This window comes from Diabrotica undecimpunctata, chromosome 7, assembly GCF_040954645.1.
Source record: "Diabrotica undecimpunctata isolate CICGRU chromosome 7, icDiaUnde3, whole genome shotgun sequence".
Classification (NCBI taxonomy): domain Eukaryota; kingdom Metazoa; phylum Arthropoda; class Insecta; order Coleoptera; family Chrysomelidae; genus Diabrotica; species Diabrotica undecimpunctata.
Genome location: NC_092809.1, coordinates 128,168,974 through 128,186,583, shown reverse-complemented (window position 1 = coordinate 128,186,583; position 17,610 = coordinate 128,168,974). Strand labels below are relative to the sequence as shown.

Genomic DNA, 17,610 nt, shown 5'->3' with positions numbered 1-17,610 from the left:
TTTGGAAAGGCAGAAGATGATCAATTCTTGTTCTGTGTAATATCGGATACTGCCTCAAATACTTTTTTTATCAAATCTGTTATCAGGTTAAATGAAATAAAAACATTATTTTCTTTAGAAATTTTTTCGTTGTCAGATTTTTCTTCGTCCGAAGTAGTGATCTTATTTACAGCCTTACATTCATCAGTATTCTCAGTTCCTCATCGGAATCTGAGACAGAATCGTCAGTAGGTATACATAATCCGATTCTGAGGCAATATAAGATTCTTCCTTGGGTTCATTTTTAGAAATATTTGGGGGCTTGTCAATTTCTTTTTGAAGCCCTTATTGTGTTATAAAACGTTTTCTTAAAATAGCAAGTCTACAAATAGTTAATAATAATGGGATAAATATGACCCGGTGTCGCTGTAAAGTACTGCTGTGACCAATAGAGTTCCGTTTAGAAATTATGGTAAAATCGATGAAAACTACAATAAAAATAAACAATACCATATAAAAAACAGAATAGACACTTTTTTTATACTAAAATTATATTTTTGCGGATGGGTGACAAAACGGAAACAGGAGTGGATAAGTAGAATGGCAGAGGATAGGATAGTACGAATAGCACGAGATAAATCACCAAATGGACAAAGAAGTATTGGCAGACCAAGAAAAAGATGGTGCGATAATTTAAACAATTTAGGAGGATAATATTGAAGAAAAAAGAGGCTTTGAAGCCTACATACAAGAAGAAAGAAGAAGAAGAAGATATTTTTTACGAGGTACTGATGCACCCGATGTACGTGTTTTAATTAACGACAATTCAAGGTTATACAAGCGATATATTGGTTGCATATTCATAGGTAATGAAAAAGGAATATATAAAAATGTGACTGCGTTCAAATAACATGTGCTTTTTACAAACAGATATCAGCGGATTGTTTAAAATTCGATGGGACATTTGTCTTTTAGAAAATTGCAACAAATGGTTATCTAATCCAATCCATAATAATGTCCACTGTCATAAATGTTGTTGGAAAGTTCAGTCAAAATTTTCCTATCTATCAGTTTCAGCATGTACAGGGTGTTTCACTTTTTCTTCTTTAAGTGCCATCTCCGCGACGATGCTTGGCAATCATCATGGCTATTCTGACCTTCGAGGCAGCTGCTCTGAACAATTGCTTTGAGCTGCAACCAAACTACTCTCTCAGGTTTTTTAACCAGGAAACGCGTCTTCTTCCTACGCTTCTACTACCCTCTACATTTCCTTGAATTATGAGTCTCAAGATGTTGTATCTTTCGCCTCTCATCACATGTCCGAGATATTGCAATTTCCTTTATTTTATTGTATTTTCCATTTCCTATTGCTCTATATGTTAGGATACAGACGAATAAAGAACTGAAAACTATCGTTTTTAAGTTTTGAAATATTTTTTTCCATTTTATTTTAAATTAATCTATGAAGTATTCTCTATAGGATTTGCTTACTTTGTGCCATTGAAGAAATATAGAACTTCAACTTTTCCCAAGTGGTTTTCTGCTAATCTTAGAAGACTGACTCTGGAGAAAAAATATGCTCACTATATTTATGTTTATAATCGTACTTATGATGGCTATATTAGATTTTCCCACCTAAGAGCTGAATGTAAACAACGGTCTGAAATTTGCTTCAGCAACTATATTAAAGGTATAGATACTGGCCTAAGAAATGAACCAAAATCATTTGAGAAGTACATCAATGATAAGTGGTCTAGTCATAACCTATCTAACTCCTTATTTTATCAAGTCCAATCTGCAACAAATGGTCAAGACATAGCTAATTTATTTATGAACTTCTTCCAAACTGTGTATTCACCAAATAACAACAACCTTTACATACCTATCCATCCATTAAATACCAACTTCAGTACAAATATTTGTCCTTCTAAGATTACCATGACTAATAATTTTAATGGCATAAATGAGCTGCCCAATAAGCTTACTGCTGGTGCAGATGGTGTGCCTAATTTTTTATTAAAAAAGTGTGTCTGTACCCTTGTAATACCATTTGTTATATTGTTTAATAGATCTCTGGAAACCTCTGTGTTTTCTTCTTCATGGAAAGAAAGTTATGTTGTTCCTATATTTAAAAATGGTCAGAAAGACAATGTTGAAAATTTTCGTAGCATTTGTATACGATCTGCAATTCCTACGCTCTTCGACAGTCTTATAGCAAAGCAACTTTCTTGGTTATGTAAAGGCCTAATATCTCAATCACAACATGGTTTTCATGACAAAAAATTCACTGCAACAAATTTGGTTTGCTATCAATCTGATATATTATCTCATATGGAAGGCCGTAAACAAGTAGATGCAATATACACAGATTTTGCCAAAGCATTTGATCGTGTAGATCAGCAAATACATTTGGGCAAATTAATTAATGTAAGCTTTTATGGCAGGTTTGTGGAATGGATTAAAAACTATACATCTGGGAGAAGCCAAATAGTCAAGATAGATTGTCATCTATCTAACAGTATCACAGTAACATCTGGAGTTCCTCAAGGAGGCCACAATTCTCCACTTCTTTTTAATATCTTCGTTAACGACATCACTTAGTGTTTCCTAAATAGCAAATGTCTAATGTTGGCAGATGACTTGAAATTTTGGAAAGTTATAGACAGTTTAAAAGGTCAAGCCTTGCGATAAGATGACTTAGATAGTCTACAAAATTGGTGCAATCAGAACAAACTCCACTTAAATGTAAAAAAATGTTGTTTTATAAGTTTTTCTCGTAAAGTCAATAGAATTAAAATAAGCTATACTATTAATAATCACCCACTGAATTATGTTTCTTCTATTCGAGATTTAGGTGTTATTTTCTATGAGAAGCTTACTTTCTGTGACCACATAAACTCTATTTCAATAAAGGAATCTAAACTTCTTGGTGTCGTTACTAGGAATTGCAAGTATTTCTCCATTAATTCAACAATATTAGTGTATTGTTGCTTAGTTAGAACTATTTTGGAATACTGTTTAGTTATTTGGTCACCCTATTTTCAGAACAATATTGATACCACAGAAAGAGTCCAGCATAAATTTTTTAGATATTGTGTTTACCACGTCAACACTACTATTGAAAATCATAATTATTTCCGTATCGAACAATAATTATCTTTACCCTCACTCAAGAACCGCCGTGACATGTCAGGAGCTATATTTATATATAAGATCATACATGGATTTATTGATTGTCCAAACCTGTTAAGCCAGATTAACTTTAATGTTCCCCATCAAGTTCAACGCTACCACAATGTTTTTAATATTCCTTTCCACAGAACAACCTATGGTATTCAACAACCCATTGGATAGATGGGGCTATTAAATGATCGCGATTTTTATATTTTCAATATAACTTTAACTCAGTTAAAAAGATCTCTTGCTTTTTGATATGTATATTGGGATTATTGAATTTTGTTCTTGTTATACTTTGTTTTTTTTTATAATGTAAGATTTTTAGTCTCATTTTTTTTAACTTTTTAATATTGATTTTATATTATAAGTAATTTCAAGTTTTGAATCCTAACTGTGATATTGTATATTGTAATTTAAACTGTTAATGGGGATATCCTGTGTATTAAATAAATAAATAAATAAATAAATAAATAAAGTACATAGGAGATCTTTTCAAAGACTGCTCATTTCATTCTTATTCTTCAACTTGTTTCCACAGTCTGGTTTTCCTTATACTTCAGTCGGTTGACCGAGATATACTTTATAATAACTTTTACATATATTAAGAAATTATTCTCAAGGATATTTCGGCAGGGTGTTTCAAAAAAAGGTAACCCCGTCTCTAGGGTAGGTTAAAGACTGAAAAATAATTGGGGTTTGCTTAGTAAAAAATTTTTGTAACGCCATCCGTTTTCAAGATACAGGGCGTTGAAGAAAAAAAAAATTTACGCATTTTTTACGATTTTGCCGAAACTACTGGCAACATTGTAATGAAATTTTATACCAATATGTTTTGGAAGCTGATACATCCCATGAATTTGTTTTTATATCTGATTCTCATAGAGAGCGCTAGATACACACTACTGGTGTGATGAGAATCCACGAGTTAAAAGGGTATCAAATTACCAACACTATTTAAAGTTAATGTTTGGGCAGCAACTTTAGGTAACAAATTAATAGGTTATCATATTCTACCTGGAAATTTAAATGGTGATATGTATCTTGATTTTTTAAACAAATCCTTATTCGAGATATTAGAATATTTAACGCTAAACGAGCGAAGATCTTTATTTTTTATGCACGATGGAGCTCCACCACACTTTGATAAAAGTGTCGTAATTGGGTGAGTAATCATTTTCCGAATCGATATATTGGTAGAGGTGCAGAAGCTCCGATTCATTGGCCTCCTCGGTCATGCGATTTTAACCCTTTGGACTACGAAGTTTGGTCGTATATTAAGGAAAAAGTCTATGCTACAGAGGTAAATTCACGCCAAGAATTGGAAGAAAAAATTCAACGTCAATTTAATGACATCATGGCTGATCCCCTACCGTTTAGAAGGTTAATGGAATCTTTAGAAAAAAGAATATGCTTGTGTATTCGCAAAAACGGAGGGCATTTTGAACACTTACTCTAATTGAATTTTATTTTATGTTCTTAGTCATTAATTTAATTTTCTTCTTGTTTTGTTTAATTACTAACTATTTTATAACAGCATCAATTATTACTTCATAATTTTTAAATCAAAATATTCCGAAAACGGTACACAGTATCGAGTTTTATCGAATTTTGATTAATAATTATACTCTTAAAAAAGTTATATTGACTAATACTTAGTACAATCCGTGTAATTAGCGCCCTCTATGAGAATCAGATATAAAAACAAATTCATGGGATGTATCAGCTTCCAAAACATATTCGTATAAAATTTCATTACAATGTTGCTAGTAGTTTCGACAAAATCGTAAAAAATGCGTAAAATTTTTTTTTTCTTCAACGCCCTGTATCTTGAAATTATTTTTTTTTACCTACCCTAGAGACGGGGTTACCTTTTTTGAAACACCCTGTATAACTAATATCAAAATAAAGTAAATAAAAATTAAAATATATTTATCTTAGATCATTTCTTAAAATGTGATGAAAACGTTACCACTTCCTTTTTCCTCTCCTGATGAGGGCTTAAAGTATCTTTAACTAATTAACGGCTGCTTGAGTGTTTTTCTATCCAAAAGTGATCAAATACTTCTACCGAAACTTTTAACTCCTAATAACTCCCCTTGACTGTTTAAACTTCTATCTGCTATCAGAGCGGAGCGACCCAAACATCTCGCTATTTTGTTCTCGAAGGCGATGAAAATCAATTCTTTATACCGACCGGCAGGCAACCCTACATACTGGTTACATCAAGGTCGTCGATAGGGGGTTTTACAATAACAGGGATATTATGAAACCTTTATTTAAATTCCATAAATTTGTTTTATTTAGATCTCCCGTTAATTATAATATACTCTATCATATTTATGACTATATTCCTTGTATTACCCGCTGGCAACCGCCTTGTATGTAACCGTCTGATTGGTAATTTAAAGAATATGTTTGTGAATAATAGTTACATGCTTTTTACAAAATTGAACTAACCAATCCCTCCTTTTACACAGCTTCTCTAATCCATGCAAATAATCTATACATTTTTTGCATTTATAGCTCATCAGACTTTTCCACGAAACTATTTTTTCAGAACCTGCTAAATTTGTTAGATGACCTGCTCAATAAAAGCAGAAAAATTCTGTGAGGTTACTTAACCCATTAGTTCCCAAGAGTAGAAGAAAAACAAATTTTGTTTTTTTTTTATTGCATTTTATTGCTAAAATTATATCTAAATACTTATTTATCAAGTTAAAAAAAAATAAAAGTTCTTAGTTTTTTAATAACAAAATGTTGCGTATACGCAACAATAGGATTTGCCAGAACAAAAATATTTTTATTTACTGTGAAATGATTCAATGATTATTCTTGCTGGTTCTCTTATATATACCCTCTCCTTAAACGTTATCTTCGATGAGCGGTACTTCCATTTTCATAAGGGTTATTGCTATGTAAGACTTAAAATTTAATTGTGACATTTTGGTTTTATTTGCCACGTTATATATTTTCCACGCTTTAACAATAACACTATCAATCACATTTATAAAAAGGGGCCACCACCATTTCTTTCCTTTTACCTTTATTCTGTAATTTGATATGCCCTTATCATGCAAATCAACAACACCCATATGTTGATTATACTCAGCTATCAATTTTGGCTGAGGAATTAGTTGGATTTTCTTTTCTTTTTTGTCATATCTTTTTGCACCTGCGAGAAGTTTAATGGTACAATTATTTGTTGCAACTGTCACTAAAGAATTGTCATTTCATCTAACTAACAATACACGTTGTTTAGAATCGTAAGAAAAATCGTAAGTACCGTGATTTTGTTTTTTAATATTTTTTACACTTTCCATTGTACTATTACAAGTGCGGTTTTGGTAGATCGTCCCAGTAGCGTAAAATCCTTTTTCTTTTAGCAAACCAAATAGCTTGTAAGATGAGAAAAAGTTAATAAAAAATATGCTATGATTAGATTTTCGTTCAATCACTGACAACAAATCCAGTACAACGTTTTTTCCTAGACCCAACTTGTTTTGCACTTGTTTTTCCACCACAAGGTAAAAATTTAAAAAAAAAAAGCCATTTGAACTAAATAGACACCATAGTTTCAACCCAAATCTAATTGGTTTTCCTTTTATGTACATCTTACAACTATGTCTGTCAAAATATAGCACCATTTCCTCATCTATTGATAGATTATGAGAAAATACTTCAAACTGCATGTTCTTTTCATTTATCCAATCAAATTAGAATTATTGTACAAACAAATATGCAAAATCTAATTTTTATTATCTAAATCCGTTAGTCTGTCAACTTAGCGGCGCCTATTGCAGAAATCCCAACGTCTCGTAAACGCAACATTATTGAAATCGATTAGGTATGCAAAAACCAAAAAAGATTTTTGAAATACGACACACTCTCTTTTCTACTGATAGATATATCAATATAAATTGATAATGTCAGAAATAGAATTTTATGTTTAGTACGGAAATTACATCGACAAAAATATGGAAAAAGAATTTTCGATTTTTCCAATATTCACTAAAATATTGAAAAATAAATACCTTTTTAATTATTTCAAAATATTTTATTAGATTCATATTTTATGTCCTGTCATAAATAAAACGTAGCAATAAAAATTATATTTGAGTAATGATACATTAAAAAAAATACAATTAAAAATGTTGCGTTTACGCAACGTTGGGAACTAATGGGTTAAATAATAATTAAGCTGCTCCTTCTGCTATCCAACTGTCCTTGGTCAATATATTCGAATCATATGGTCCCACAATACACTGTAATTTTCCTACAAGAATTACTAAAACAACATCTACTATAATTGATTAGATTGTCTCAGATTTCTCATCCCTTGATGTACGCTCTACAATTATTTATGCTGGACTATCTGATCACGAAGCAGAATATACGAAGTTTAACACTCTCAACCTAAATTATACATATAAAAATATCTAAGTTAAAATAAATAGGAAAAATAAAACAAACAAAAAATAGCTCACAGATGAACTTTTTACTAATAATTTAAGCATTGTAATCGTAAAGAAGGATGAGTATTCAATTAGCTTAAATTAAATAGTTAAAAAAAAATGGTCTGGCTAATTGGTCCTTACCAAAGACGTCTAATTAAAAAAAACCCTTAACAAACGCTCCTCGAAAACACGATATTTAGGTAGGATTTTGTCCGCTCAGAACTTAAGTAAATTCCAAAATTTGTGCTTAACTTCTGGGTGGAATTTTTCTTCTGTTGACTATAATTTCAGTAATATTTAGATAGGCTTGTCTGTATTTTCAATGAGGCATTTCTAGTAATTACAATTAAGCCAAAACATTACAAACCTTGGACTACCAAAGGTATGCGCATATCAGCTAAAAATATGAGTTCACTATTGCACTATGTGCATCAAGAAATTTACTACCAATGTCAATAGCTAAGGCAACATATCAATTTAGCTTAAAAACGTACTATCAAAATCGTCTAAAAAATTCTAAATGTATTGCGAAAAAAACTTCCCTTCCAAATCCTAAAAATCTAAATACTTCGTTAATGTCGCTAAAAATATAACATCAACTATTTTGCCAAAATAAAATCCCATTTCCTATCTCCTTAGTTCAAAATATCTCGAGTTCATTCTGTATAAGACCAGTTGATAAATCTGAACTGATCCAAACAATCAATAGTGTCAAAGCAAATCTTCCTGTAGTACTATCCAGAATTTTTTTTTAAATCTCCCAAAAAATGTGTTGGAAGTTCTAGTCTCACTAATTAATGATTTCTTTAATTTAAATTTAAGGTATTTCTTTGAATTGGTTCCAATCTTACTTAAGAAAAATAGAAAACAACTATTTACAGCAAATGATAATGACTCTAGTCATAAAAGCATTATATGTGGAGTACCACAAGGTTTAGTATTGGATATTCTATTTTTCATTATTTTTATAATTGACATTACTAATTTAAAAATCGATGGAACAACAAACTTTTCTTTTTGCTGATGATATTATTATCACCTGGAGAAACTTTAATATTGCAACTTTTCATGCAACGATAACTTCTGATTTACTTAAAATAAAAACTTGTTCTGACTCTAAATTATTTTCTTTTAACGTAGATTAGACAGTTGCAATATCCTATATAGGAGCTCTTACGCCCTTGCTTCTTAATTACAGCCAGATCAGTATCGTTGATTGTGTAAAACTTCTTGGTTTTTTTGATGGGCAGTAACCTTAAATGGTCCCTTCATATCGATTTGTTAAAGACGAAACTAGCCTTGGCCTGCTCTGCATTAATCTTTGATCTGGTCTTACTTTTTGGGGTTTTAATACAGCTATCCAATCTAATGTTATTTTTAAATTACAAAAAAAATACGGTATCTGTTTAGCTTCATAAGGACAACACATTGCAGAAGCTACTTCAAAAATCACAGAATTTTAACGCTTCGCCCCTTATATATTATCGAAACTATTTGCTTAATTCGTAAACACCTACATGTTTTTTCAGCAAGATCTAATCATGACTACTCCACCAAAAATTTAACCTTCGATGTTTATTTACCGATCTGGTCCACTGAGTAAAGAAATCTATATTATATTCACCAAAAAAACTACACAAGCATCTCCCTTTACGACTTAAATCTGCAACAAATAACCCCAAGTTCCGTAAAATGACAAAAGCCTATCTATCTGAAAGACCATATTAATCAGTAGCAGAGTTTCTTAAAGAATATCTAAGAAATTACAGTACCTTTATGTATATATTTAAAGTAATGATTACACACTTTAAAAATACTTTCCTTTTTCATTTTTTGATTTATTTAAATTTTGCAGTAGACAATTTATTTTGTAAATTTTAATTGTTATCGTTATTTTCTGACTTTTTGTAAGGTTTGTTCATACAATTGTACAATTATTGTGACAAGAAAGCATATTTCTATTTTACAGTCTCATTCCAGATCTTAATTTGCCAATTTTTGTGTTAAAGTAACTCATAAGTATAGTGATTTTCCTATTCTTAGTTATGTTCAAGGTATCATCAATATGTTGATAGAACATTTCTATTCCATCTTTCGTTCCGTTGGTCTTTAGGATAGAAGAAAATCTTATGGTCCTAGAAATCGGTATAAAACCTTGTACTGCTTTATTCGCTTCTTTATCGAAAATAATGGCGACTCCATGATAGAGATTCTCAGACTGGAACGAAATGAGTCTAGACAAAGTCGAAGAGCTATGTTATGGATAGAGTTTAAGAATTTCAGATCTCTCTTGGAAGCGGACATATAAGTCATAATCTAATTTAGAGCAAATAAGTGCTTTATATACTTTAAGGAGCGACTTTTCATTTGCACTCCAGTGATAATAATATTTTTAACTTAAAAATATGCTGCTTCAGAGGCGAGAGTTAAATGAAAATCCAGTCTTTAACAATGATCAACTACGAGAAGACGTGAATCCTTTATAGATATAAGTGTAGGAGGCATTGAAGGCCGTCTGCTAAATTTAATAATTTTTAATTTTGCTAGGGATCAAGTCCCAAAGAGTAAATCCTGTTGGTTACATTTAAATTAGATTGTGAGTTTATTGGTATACCAGCAAGTTATAGCTATGGTTTTCAATTTAAAAGAAAGTGGAAGGTTGGATGAAAAAATGTCGGAAGAAATAATGATAGAAGTGGCGCCACTGGCTCTTATGTAATTGGTCCTAATATAGTGGTACCCCTCGAAGTGTTTAAAATAAGGAAGTTTGAAATTCTTTGCATTAGTTTCTTACAGGCATATAATGTCTGGTTTAAATGGTAATGTTAGCTGTTGGATTTTCTCCAACCTAGGGAAGAATCCAACGCAATAAGTGGAATATTGTTTATATACAGACTGTTTTTCTTTCAATGCACCGTTTACTTCTGGTCTCCACGATCGTCTTGGCTTACCCCTTTTTCTGTGGTTGGTGATGATTCACTGTAATATTCGTTTTAGCCATCATTGATCGTTTGTCCTTTTGACATGGTCATTATATTTCAGACTTTTGCATTCTATACTTAGTCTCCAGGATGTTGATGTCTATATTCTTTGATAATCTATAATTTCAATATTTATCATTATGTCTTTTTAGTCTTTTAACCCCTAATAGGGGTTAAAAGGGGGAACTGAACCATTACTGGGCTTAGAGATATGAGACATGGTAAGCAAAAAAATTGAAATGCTTGCGAACGACTACTCACGTTTTGGTTGGAGAGCAAGGTGGTAGATAAGGATCCTTTTTTTTGGAGGGAAAAAGAAATTAGGAAATACTTAAAGAAATGTACGGGGCCAATACTATACAAGAAGATTTCCAAACTATTTAAAATTAGGACGCCGTTTAAAAAAAATTGCTACTTAGAAATAAAGATTAAGGATTTTACTTTCCTAAAAATTTTTAAGAGGAAATATCTTCTAAAAAGAAATATTTTTTTCTAAACTCCTAGTTTAAAAAAAAAATTACATATTTAATTTTATTGTACAGCAGTTATTTTAAAAAATAACTAATCTTAATTTTAAAAAATACCTAAATTTATTAACAAACATTACATTAAACCTTCAACAAAAACAAAAACAGACTCTAAAACTATGGTTATGTATCAAATGGCAGAAACAGATGTACTAATTGTCATAATGTCGACATGAAACTACCCAAATTTTCTGAATTATTAGTTAATTATAAAAGGTTGATTTTATTTAAAAGAAACTAAAATATGACAATTAGCTGATACACAAAACATAATTATTTATAAAATTTTTGTTATGACAGCAAATCTTACAATAAATGTTTATTTAGAAAAATTTGGAGGCTTGAATAACCCCGTGAGAGTTCAAATCAAATACCAAAACAGTCATCTTACTTAGCCCTTAGACAGCTTACAACAAAACGGTAATTAACTCACATTACAAAGACTGCCATCTTCACTCACCTTCTTCTCACCACACATGCTATTAAGGGAAAACTCAGCAGGTTTTTCAAAACTCTAGAAAAATGAACCTTATCCGCCCAGACTCTGCATTCCTCTTTTACAGCTGCCAACATCGATGTCGCGATGACCAAATTTGGACTTCCACAATGAAAGCGTCCGTTTCTTACGGCGCTCCACCGCGAAGTTATATGTTATATCATCCTCAAAAATCGTTCTCTCACCCGCATTAGTGGAAAGATTGTTGTTTATTTCCTGCGTAAATATCTAGGGGGAATCGAGATTAAACGAGGGAGCAATTTGTTTATTACAAACAGACTCCAACATGTTTAGATTATCAATCTCAGAGACGCAAAAAGATTAAGAATCTTTTTCGGTGTTTTATGATATACGTGGTGAAACTAAAATGCTACAATTGTAATGGTTTCAATTAATAATCATTTTTTCCCTTTACTCATGTTTACAGTTTTTTTAGTTATTGAACGTTTTTTAGTTATTTAACGTTTTTTAGTTATTGAACGAAGAATTTTTGATAGGAAATTAAATTTCAGAGAATATTAAGAAACAAATTTGACACTTCAAAGAAAATCGATTGAGTATTACTAAGCCACTTGATGTTTTTATTCTTATTTATGAATTACTAGCAGAATTTTTAAAATATGTACAGATTTGCTCTTTCAAATGATCTGAGTACTTTAACGAGTAGAGACTAACTACGCGCCCGACAACGTCAACCGTTGTTTTCATCTAAACAACTAGGACAAAATGCATCTAGAAGTTACTTTCAAGAACTTAGTTTCTCCTACTTTAAAATATTTGGGTGTCTCTTTGAACCAAAATCTTTTATGTGACAAAAGCTTCACTAATTATGTGAGTATAACAAGGGTATGTGCAATAATATCTTTAAGTTTTTTTTTTAATCGTCCAGGGGAGCATGTTTATCTACGCTCCAAATTTAGACCTTAAATTTTGTCTTACTTGCACCAGAGTACAGTGCTTCATCGTGGCTTATTAGTTTCCATGTCCATAAAGTAAACACCATCCTTAATCAGAGGATGCGCATATATAGTTGATGCCTAAAAGGAGTCAACTGTCATAGCTCTCAATTTTAAACCACATAGAACTGCCAATTCTCCAGAATCAAAACAATCGTATGCTGGAAATATCGAAAATCAACAATATATAATCCAATGTTATAGGTCCATAAAAATATGAAAGATTCTCGAAGGCTTAGTTTAGAAACCCAAAAAAAAATCCGTCAAACTGTTAAAAGACACAAACTATAGCGGTTTTGAAACATAGTTAGCTGATTGGAGGAACTTGTCGAACGTTAGAGTGTTGATTGCTACTGTGGAGCAGAATAACAGACCATGCGTCACATAATATATGAGTGCCCAACTCGAGAGTTCCAAACTACAGCTCACGACTTCGTAACAGTTACTCCTAAACTCTGAATTCCCCGTTATATAGCTCACGACTTTGTAACAGTTACTACCAAACTCTGGATTCCTCGTTATTAAACCATTAGCGCCCCATTAACAAAATCTCGCTAATGAACTAAAAGGAATATTTATTGAGCCACCTAATTTATCTTTTGACACTGATGAAGATTCAGGGAATGAAATAGATAAATAGTTTAACTGGTCGTCAATTGCAAGCTGGTGCTGAGCTACACTAACCAAAAACAAACATATTGAAGCTAGTGGTGACGATTTAAATCTATAACCAACACATTCTTCTGCTGGTCCTTCCCAGGAACCTTTGAGGTCTGAAAGTAATTTGATTCAAAATTCAAAATTCAAAAGAAGTTCAAAAAGAAAAACTACTCAATTTGCAGAGAGATAGAGAAAAAGAAAAGGAATAGAAAAAAATGATCAACAAAATAAATGGGTAAAAGGAGATCTTCTTGAACAAGTAACCGATTTTTTTTAGCTGACGATAGTTTGTATGAAAGTATGACATATACAGAATTGTTTGAATGTTTTTTTTTTGATGATGATACAGTATAGCCCAAAATAAATGGTACTGAACTTGTAATTATTTTATTGTTTTAAAAAATACATATTCTTGACACTTTATAACATGTTCTAATGATTTTTAATTTTTTAACATGATTTTCCAGATTTCTCGTAATGTTGTGGAATAAAGGTTGTCTCAACTCTGCAAAGTTTTAGCCATGCCCCAAATGTATGCGTCTGGAGATGTTAAGTCTGAAGAATGTGCAAGATAGGGGAAGTCAGTAAATCGTACAATGAATTTGTTTGGAAAATGTCCCTGAAGAAATTGTCGAACTGCGATAGCAGTATGACAAGTTGACCCATCCTGCTGGAAAAATTGGTATCGAAATGCCAAATTATGTGCACGTCATAATTGACGTAGATCAGGGATGAAGCGTGTTAAAATTTGTATGTACTCTGTTGATTAAGTGCGACTTGCCTACCATTTTTTTTTCGATAAAGTATGGACCAATGATTCCGTGTCCCGAAACTGCACGCCAGACACTTACTTTTGCGCTGTGTAAAGGAACTTCTTGAACTTCATCTGGTCTGGCAAAGCCCAGAAATCGATTTTTGCGACGATTTACATGGCCTGACAAGTGAAAATGTGCTTCTTCTGAAAACTATACATTTTTCAAAAATTCAGAATTTTTATACTGTACTGCAAGAATTCTGGCACAATGTTCCACTCTACTGTGATAATCCCTGGAATGTAATTGTTAATGTACCTGAATCACATACGAAAATGCACCCAGCTTTTTCATGATTCTTTGCAAGGAAGTTTGCTTTAAGCCAAGATGCAACGCTGTTCTTGTGTGGCTGGCTTTCGGATTTTCCAAGATTCGCTCAAAAACACGTTCATGGTTATCGTTGTTGTTAACCGTCCTGGAACGCCTTGAGTTTCCTTTTCATTGGCACAATACATTACCCGTATTTCTAAACTTTTCAACAACCTTCAAAATGCAGCATTACTTGGAAAATGTTTATTAAAGCGTTGTGAAAATTGATCACACATTAAGTACAATGAAAATGTGGGCGAAACTGATCTTCAGGATCAATATGTGGCAAACTACAGAATAGGTGTTAGGGGAAAGACGTGGTACTGGCCCATATTTACTTGGATGGTAGATATCGCACTAAACAATGCCTGGATGATTTACAGAAAAAATAACAAAAATGTATCCAACCTCGATTTTCGTGGCGAAATAGTTAAGGTTTTTTTGACTCGATCGATATGGCGTCAAATCGACAGGTGCTGGTAGAAAGAAGGTTCACACGAAACTTTTCGCAGAATTAGGGTATGACAAAATCGATCATTTTGTTGCTCCTTGTAATAGAAGACGTTGCGCTGGAATTGGTTGTACTACATTTGGGAGGACACAATGCATAATATGTGACGTCGGACTATGTGTAAAGTGTTTTGTTTCGTACCATTATAAATAATTTTTTTTTTAAATTGGATATATCATAAGTTCTCAGTGATACCATATGGTATTAGTCTGTTTTTTTTTCAATTAAAATTTGACAAAAAAATCATATATTTCCTTCTAACTTGAGGTCAGAGACTTGTAATAAAAATTGCAGTAAAATTTATAAAAGAAAAGTTTCACGGCATTAATGGGTTAAAGTGAAAAAACTTATGTCATGAACGTAGTTTTTTTAATTTTATATTTGATATACAGGGTGAGTTCTTATTGCGACATTGATCTATAATTCCATTATGATTCAGAATATACAATTAGAAAAAAATGTAGGCAATGATATCTTCTAGGATTGGAAAATATGCCGAATTCTATAAGGTCTCTTTCTTTTTAGTAAGATAACTAAATAACTAAATAGCTTAGTCTTGTGTAATAATATAACAAAATTTTTTTATTCAATAAATAACTAATACAAAACATAAATCAAAACAATATGCAATAGATGTAAAAGTTTTTAGATTAATATTATATAAATGATATTTTAAACCAAGTTTTTAGTAAAATATTCATAATTATCTATTGTGACGAGTAATTATTATTAAGTAAAAGGCAACTAGTATAAGGTAAAAACCGTAAAATAATAGGCTTTCAAAAAATGAAAGTTTTCATAATAATTTATGACTTTTTTATTCGGCTGTTTAGCTTAGCTTTAATTTTAAAAATATATTTTTCTGTAGAAGAATTAACAGATCTCTCTCTTCAGTTGTGACCACCCAGAAGAAGTATAGTGGTCATCGTGAAATTCTGTATTATTTGTTTTCAAAGGTCTCTGTTTCTGGTCATTTCTTTTAAGTCATGCATCGCCAGTTTCGATTTCATTCTCGAATATATTAGGTTCTGCTTCGATTTCTTCGGGGGATTGATGAACAAGCTCCTGGCGTTGATCATCTTTATATATATCCCGACAATATACTCTCCATATCCCTGTCATATCTTCTCTGTTGGTTCTCAGGGTTCCTATGTGCTATTTAACGGCTTAAGTTCTGGCTTTAAAGTCTCTTGTTATGTATAATTTTTTTTCTAAATAGATCTCTTGGCTGATTGTTTTGATTGTGGTTTTCAACTTCTTTACATATATTGTGATAGTCATGTTGTTTATAAGCCTTGCATCTTCGTTTCATTTAACAATCTTCGTTTACAAATATGACAAACAAAATTTACTACTTGTAGTTAGGTGAAAGAAGAAAAACGGACGTGGTCGAATCATTCAAGGCGCTTGAAGCAGCAACAAAAAGAATGGAACTAGAGGTTAACACTAGTAAGACGAAGTATATGAAAGTATCAAATTATATACAAGCAGCATAACCCGAAGATCTACCGATCGGAACATATACTTTCGAAGGAGTAAGAGAGTTTATATACCTAGGTCAGAAAGTGCAGAAATTAACAGACGGATATATCTGGCAAATAGAGCCTATTCTGGATTAAAAAATTTTTTAACAACAAGCATAGTTACAAAAAGAACGAAACTAGTGATATACAAAACTCTTATCAAGCCCATCCTCACCTACGCGTCGGAAACATGGACGATGACAAAGAGCGATGAAAAACGTTTAAGATGCTTTGAACGTTAAATCCTCCGGCATATCTATGGAGGAGTACAGGAGGACGGATTATGGCGTTTCAAACTTTACCGCCTGTATGACAAACCTGATATTATTAGGTCCATCAAAATAAACCGGCTGCGGTGGTTAGGTCACATAGAGAGAATGAATGAGATGGAGCCGCCAAAACATATTTATAACCAAAGAATAGATAGAGTGAGAAGGAGAGGCAGACCCAGAGCACGATTTAAGGATCAGGTGGAGAAAGACTTGAGAATGTTGGGAGTACGAAACTGGAAAGCCAAGGCGAAAAATAGGAGAAAATGGAGACTTATCCTTGAGCAGGCCAAGACCCACCATGGGTTGTGGAGCCAATGATGATGATGAGTTAGGTGGAAGGATAATAGCATTGCGAATATGATAAGTTATTACGATAATATATATCCACTTTCGAACAAAAGAAAATCAGTGTGCCCCAACCTTTGGTCTTTGCTAATTATAATTTGGCTATGGGAGGTGTTGATTTATTGGACCAGTCAGTAAATAATTATAGAATTGCTGGTAAAAAAATGGTGGTGGCCTCTATTTCCACATATGCTCAATGTTTCAGTGGTGAATGCCTGGAGATTGTATTTACTTGCAGGTAAAAAAATTGACCTGCTAAATTTTGTTAGAATCATGTGTAGACATTATATGCGAGTATTTGATAAAGCTTCGCATTCCAGACATCCAGCGACCGTGCCAATTAGTATTCGTAAAGATACAGGTGGTCATTATTCTCAGAAAATTAATAAACAATTAAGATGCAGAATATGTCATCTTCGTGCAAGATGGATTTGCATCAAATGCCAAGCCACATTATGTTTGGAAAGGGAGTGAAGTAAAGTACCATACTGAATAAACTGTCTTGTAATATTGTACGCAATAAATAAATACGAGGCGTGTTTTTTAAGTAAGTACCGTTTTGGAATTAAAAAAAGACGTGCAAAGGTATGGCAATACTTTTATTTTTA

The 17,610-nt window shown here is 32.1% G+C and overlaps 1 protein-coding gene across 1 annotated transcript in view; it reads left to right on the top strand.

Annotated features, from left to right (window-relative positions):
- LOC140446636 (protein still life, isoform SIF type 1-like) overlaps positions 1-17,610 on the top strand; it is a 246,305-nt gene that overhangs the window by 132,827 nt on the left and 95,868 nt on the right. The window contains exon 3 of the mRNA XM_072539222.1: positions 4,132-4,140. Coding sequence (XP_072395323.1) covers positions 4,132-4,140 — 9 coding nt within the window. The remainder of the gene's footprint in view (positions 1-4,131; positions 4,141-17,610) is intronic.